This window comes from Plasmopara halstedii, assembly GCF_900000015.1.
Source record: "Plasmopara halstedii genome assembly, contig: Scaffold_3120, whole genome shotgun sequence".
NCBI lineage: Eukaryota > Oomycota > Peronosporomycetes > Peronosporales > Peronosporaceae > Plasmopara > Plasmopara halstedii.
In genome coordinates, this window is record NW_020190023.1 from 408,538 (window position 1) to 414,853 (window position 6,316).

Here is a 6,316-nt window from a genome sequence, read left to right on the forward strand (position 1 = left end):
TTTTTATTGGAAGAGATTTTTTTGATCGAAGCGATCTCTTATTTCTAGAACATTGTCAAAAATTTGATGGGGGCTTGTCATAGTAGAAGGTCTTCTATTCGTAAAAATCCATTAGTTAGTGCGGCCAAGCCACTTGCGCACATTCAGAGCTACACTTTGATGACAGCGACATACTGTCGGAAAATTTTGCCTCATCAAAGCTACAGTCTTGAGGCCATAAGTCATGGACACTTCTGCATACCGAGCTTAGATCAAGGCACTTGGCAATACAGCTGTGCACTATCAAAACTATCCATAGTCTCCAATCGAATACCTGTAGAAAATACTTCTCTCTACTACCACTTGCACCAATAAGAGCAATGTCCGTGGTTCCCGATTCGGTGGCTTCAGACGATCCATAGTTCGTGGCGCTGACCAAGTCATAGCTGCGATGGAAAGTCTCTCAATTTTAGGTAATATTTGAAAAGTTATCGACACCAACACGAGTCTTTTCGCCGCGAGACATGCGGATGGTATCCATAGTCGACAGGCCCAGTATTTACGAGAACTATCGGCATATTAAAGTCGTGCTAGGTACGTATTACGATTGTACGACAGTTCTCAATATTTTATCCAATCATATTCTCGTGTTGCTCGCAAACTAAGAGCTCCAAAAAACGAATCCATGTTACCAAGCGCACAAATAGAGGATTTTGTGCGCTCTGATTAGCCTCCCAATTGGCTTAATAATAGTGGGTACTTATATTTAAAAGTGATCAGAGTCAAATTCAAACTTATCTGATTTTTTCAAGGATAAAACGACATTTTTCCGAATTAGTAGAGGCTAAAATCCCACCTACTCTATGGGCGTCTGCTTAACGAAGTCCCATCACCCGTACTAATCTGCGTACTTTGAGCCTGTGACCAAAGCGGCTTGTTTGTTCATATGAAAGCCTAAAACGAGGCTCTTTGCCCTTTGGGTCAACAAGTTTTTAAAATATTGCCTTGACCTGGAGCAGCATCGCCTCGAAATCTGTATAATCAATAAGAACCGTACTTTGGGTACTAAAGCTGGCAACGTACAGAAGAATATCGCACTTTTTTGCGAGAAGGGCTTGGCGTCTCGTCTAATATTCAGCTTGAAAAGCGATTGCCAGTAAGATAGACGTCAAGCTGGAATGTTGTGGATGCTCGACCCTTCGAATTCTAGAGCATAATGGGGACGTAAATGTGCATAATTATCAACTTAAGTTATTGCTGTCAACAACCCTGCTCATCCATATTAGCATGCTAGTATGGCTGCCAAAAAATCGCAAACTTGAAGTCCAACCGGAACCACTAGCTATTTGGAATTGTGTTTGCTAGGTGACCCCGCCTCTTTTCACAAAACGAAGTATACAAGAGTATGCCGAGTGGCAAGCGACAGCGAATTATGTACGTTCTGCCGAAGTGGGACCTCTGACGATTCTGAGTTTATGAAGGAAAATGAATTTCTCCACTTTAAAAGATGATAGTACTAGCCTTGAAGGCTTTCCAGCCTACCTTCCATTCTAAATAGAAGCTGACTAATCCTTGTCATCGAGATGTGTCTGCTGAGGAAGAGGTTCTCGCGTCTGGCACTTACACGATTTCTGTTTATTGCGACACGCTAACACTACCAGAATCTCGGCGTGCAGACAGGACAGATCAAAGTCATTTCATGAATGCGTTACTTAAGCTACAAGGGCGGCTTAAGACACCCGGAATGATTTAGAAACGTATCGCACCCTTCGAGTAGAAAGTGAATATTCGACTGCGGATGGTCTCGACGTTAATTGTCTTCGACAGAATGCTGTGCATCCGAAAAGATTGCATAAGCAAAGTCGAGGTACGGATATGTTCATCTTATTACAGGAATGTTGAGAATGCGGCTTAACTCCAAGCCGGTTACGATTCAATGCGGCCCGATGTATTGGGTCGATACTTTAGTCTCACAAACTGCATACTACGCATGTGTTGGTCAGCAGTGCTAAAAGCTGTTTTTACCAACTATGGCTTCCTTTTGTCACTGGCAGCTGCATGTTGCGTTTGCACATCCTGACTCTCAGCAATAGCGTCCAAGGACTCGGCATACGCCTCCCAGCCTCATTCAGATAAAAGCCTTATTTTTGATTCGAGGTGTGATTTGGTTGAATTTAGCAGGTCAAATGGAACATAACCGTTCTCCACCATGGCTGAGGCTACCACATTGCGGTGTCAAAGGCTCATAAAAGTAACCAAATTATTAAAAAAATACGTGAAGCCATCAGATTCTTGTCCTTTCATTCGCGCAACACAATAAGAGGGGCAACTTGCTCCAGCATCGAAGAGTCGTGTATAGTGTCAACACAAAACTTGACGAAATGTCGAGCACCGCTGTCTCTCCAGGCAACTTCTTTATAAAATATTTAAACCACGCAATTATTACGGTTTGTCGAACCATCTGTCGCTGGATGGTCTGAGGTTGACGTGTCCAATTTGATGCGAAAACCTTGGATAATTTTTGCAATAACTTAGCCGTAAAGCGCGAGTCGCCATTCTGTACGATGGCGTCTGGAAATCTATTTACGCACACGTTGTCGCGAAACGACTCGGCTAAAGTGCCACCTGTTGCACTATCCCTCACAGCAGCAAGATGAGCTACCTTGTTCAGACGGTGCATGAAGCTCGCGATGTCGGTGTAACAGGAAGCGGGTTCAAAGTGTTGACAAGTTTTACGCATGCGCACATATGTGCATACCAATATATATATGCTGCTCAACCAATACATAACGCACACCAAGCAGTATGGCTTTTCTCTCCGAGGCGGCCAATATCATGTGCCTCGCAAAGTCTTGTGTACTTGAGATTTTTATCATGACGCACTACAACACACTGGGTGTCAAGCGCACAGTGCTGTGGTGCAACATACCTTGGATATAATGATACGGTGCAGGCGTGCAACCGTGCGTAAATCGCCATCCGAATTTCTTGATTCCTGGAGCTTCAGAAACGAAACACATGCCGCGACTGGCCTGTTCGTTGGACGTATCGCCACATCAATGGGTGATGTAATATTGTCGGTGCGACGTGAAAGCGCAACCTCCACCAACTGCAGATATATTTAGCAACGAAAGATGATCATCTTGCTTTTTCCTGTAAGAGATGTGGTAACGACGCCGCCGTGTGCAATGACGCATGATCCGAGTCGATCTCAATTACCTTGAAGTGAAGTAATTTTGACGTGACTAGAGCATGCGTTTACCAGCCGCTTTTTGCAGGCGAAACTCAAACGAGTGCACGCGTTCAAGCCATCGAAGATGAGCTAAGACTAAACCGCAGCCCATTTCTTACGGATAAAGCGTCACAGACAAATTTAAATGGCCGATCTGGATTTAAAAGAGTCTAAATCCGCGTCCGACTTTACGTCCAGCTTTTTTTAATCAGAAGCAGAGACATCAACTCTAGATCGAACCTTGTAGCTCTATAACCAAATATTTTAGTAAGTAAGAAGGGTAGTGGGGAAAGAAATATGTATGATACAATTAGCTGGTCATCAGAATCTAGCGTATCATACGTATATTATAACTGATATCGTTTCTTCTGATGATTTAAATAAGGATGGTCACGCTTTAGAACTATTTTTTGAAAAATCGCGCTGGTAAAGAACATCGCTGGAGCAGCGTTAATATTCCTTCTGTGAAAAATTTCATCTTGTCATTTAAGGACACTCCGCCCAAAAAGTCATACGATGCATTGATCCTGTTCTTCATCAAGGCAATCATGCCAGTGACTCGTGCTTGCAGATACACACCGATAGAATGGTCTTTTTAAACCAGTGAATACGAGAGTCCTGCAATCCAAATTAATAAGAGTTGTCGCCACGTCGAACGTGCACCGTATTTTCGCCTGCGATACACTGTTGAGAAGCATTCCTGTTTGTTCCTTAGTGAGCACACCATACCCTCTGCGGTCTTTGAGATCGATGATACATGTGTCTTTAATAGAAGGATCGAGCAACTTCAAACGAAAAACGCCCGAATCATCACGGATGAAGATATTTTGAAAATGGTCTAGCGCATTTTTGTTCATTGTAAGCAATATATACTCATTGCTTCGACGAAACAAATGCGACGCTATCACAAGCGACCTTGGAAAAGCGACATCGAGCAGCAAGCATTGCACCCCCACCTTCTTTTGCCAAAAGCATCCATATTACTCGCATATCGTTCCTTGAAAGTCTGGTCTCGTTCAGTCAGAAATGTAAGAGCAATTGCAAGAATGTACAGCTGAATACTTAAAAAAAAGGATTGATTTTTCGAATGCGTCTGCTCGCTTAGGTGCTTGTACGATGAGTGTCACGCTTATATCAATCTCTGTCAACGAAGCCCGCAAATCCATAGCCAAACTCTTCGCAATGAAACCTTTGAGATCGGACACAGTAATACCTGCGAGATGACTGTCTTTGTACTCCTCTTTTACTGCTTCTTGCAATGTATACATATCCTCAACATCAACGGCAACGGAGCTCACCGACGTCTTCGCGCTCCAATCTTCGAAGCACTTCACATCGTTCAATATCACACTATAACTTCGAGAATGAAGATAATATGAGGCTATCGAAGAGGTTGTTTCGTGGGAAGTTTCACGAATTAAGAAATTCTAGCCCAATTCATGGGGATGGACGGAAAGGATCTGACGTCGGGTAACGCCGTTTATCGTGGATATCAAAGATGTAGTTACTTTGCGAGATGCGGTAAAGGAGAAGTGAATGAATTCTCGCAAACGTTGATGCGCCAGACCTCACAATTTTCAAGAGCCGTACGTAATACAGAATCGTTGACACCAGACTCGTTAATCGAAGCATTTGGGTCATTACTTCGAGAATCCACGTTTATTAGAAAACCTCGAAGGTTATCTCATTATGTTGTTTACGTAACCTCATAGGATAACTTACATAATTATTTCAAAAGCGTTCTTATCCAAAAGGAAACAACCTCAAGCGCTGTCTCATAAGCTTATTATTATTTTTGAAAACTCTTCTAAAATAGCCTCACATGTAACTCATACTCGTTCACGATGCGATAAGGTTTGACGTTGGCTGACGCCTTTTTCGTGAATATCGAAGATGTAACGGGGTTACACAGACGCTGATAACAGGAGTGTGTGTCACACCAGATTGGCATGGTGTGACCACACTCAAATAAGAATACGGTATAGGGCTAGATAGCCGGTAGTTATGCATGTATTTGAACTTTACTAAATTTGAGAAAAAGTGATATTTTTATAATTAGGCGGTTTTGCAGCAAAAAAAATGAATACAAATCAGTTTTGGATTTTGAACCAAAACGTCAATTAGCTTTGGGAAGGCAATGATAACTCTTGGAGTAAGCGGGTTGCGATCCGCTAAATCGTACTTGTTCTATGTATAGAACGAAAGGTCGGTGACCTTAAATTACGCTTCCTCAAGCAAAACGCTACGGCAGCCCCGCTGCACTTGGTAGCACTTGTAGTTAATCTACGTTAGTCTACACCTGAGTCGTTAAGACTGATCCTCTGTGAGGATAAAGAAATTTTCTTCTTTGCCCCAGGGCATGCAGGACGGGCTTAACAAGCTGTTGTCCTTGCTTGGCCCTGAGGGCGTACAAAACCTTGTAGCGCAAGGCTCTAATGCGATCAATGCACGTCTAGAGGCGTTTCCAAGTTATGAAAATGCGCTGCTAGAGCACCTGCAGCAGAGGATGTCTGCATCGTTTGCATCTATGACGCCACCGTCAGTGACGGATGACTTCCCCCGACCTAAGCCACTCATGGTAGGCGTTGAAGCCATTGAGGGGGAGGATGGAGAGAATCTCCTGCAATGGGTGGTAGAGGTCGAGATGACCATAGTATCTGCCATGCTACAGACCGAGCAACAGCGCGTGGCGCTAGCCATTTTAAAGCTCGGTGGTCAAGCGCGAGAATGGGCAGTGACGTGTGGGGTACTTCGGAAATTGCAGCTCTCACGAGTGTTCTCGCCGCCTAATCAGGCGTATCGCGTGCGATCACATTTCCTTGCCGCCCGACAGGGCAACAAGGAATTGGTGGACTTTGTCTAAGAGATAAGAGCTCTCATTGCCGGAATGGCAGCAGAGCCTCTCCCGTAGGTGGTCACATTGTGCGTGTTTATGGTAGGCCTATGCACTGGCGTGGCTAGAATGGAAGTCTTCCGTGAGCATCCGTCCTCATTTGAAGCGGCGGTGGATTTGGCATTGAATGCCGAATTCAATTTCAAGTCGGCGTGACTTGGTTGGAATGCACACTCCAACAGCTCGTCGAGCGGGTCTATGCCCATGGATCT

The 6,316-nt window shown here is 44.1% G+C and overlaps 2 protein-coding genes across 2 annotated transcripts; one reads left to right on the forward strand and one right to left on the reverse strand.

The window, feature by feature from the left end:
* Positions 1-4,084: 4,084 nt before the first annotated feature.
* PHALS_07635 (uncharacterized protein) lies at positions 4,085-4,479 on the reverse strand (the record flags this gene model as incomplete). Its single annotated transcript, XM_024721138.1, has 2 exons — positions 4,085-4,217; positions 4,274-4,479. 2 exons carry the CDS (start codon positions 4,477-4,479, stop codon positions 4,085-4,087), a joined length of 339 nt encoding a protein of 112 aa, XP_024586267.1.
* Positions 4,480-5,570: 1,091 nt separating this feature from the next.
* On the forward strand, positions 5,571-6,074 carry PHALS_07636 (uncharacterized protein; the record flags this gene model as incomplete). Its single annotated transcript, XM_024721139.1, has 1 exon — positions 5,571-6,074. The coding sequence occupies one exon, from the start codon at positions 5,571-5,573 to the stop codon at positions 6,072-6,074; it is 504 nt and encodes a 167-aa protein (XP_024586268.1).
* Positions 6,075-6,316: the final 242 nt, after the last annotated feature.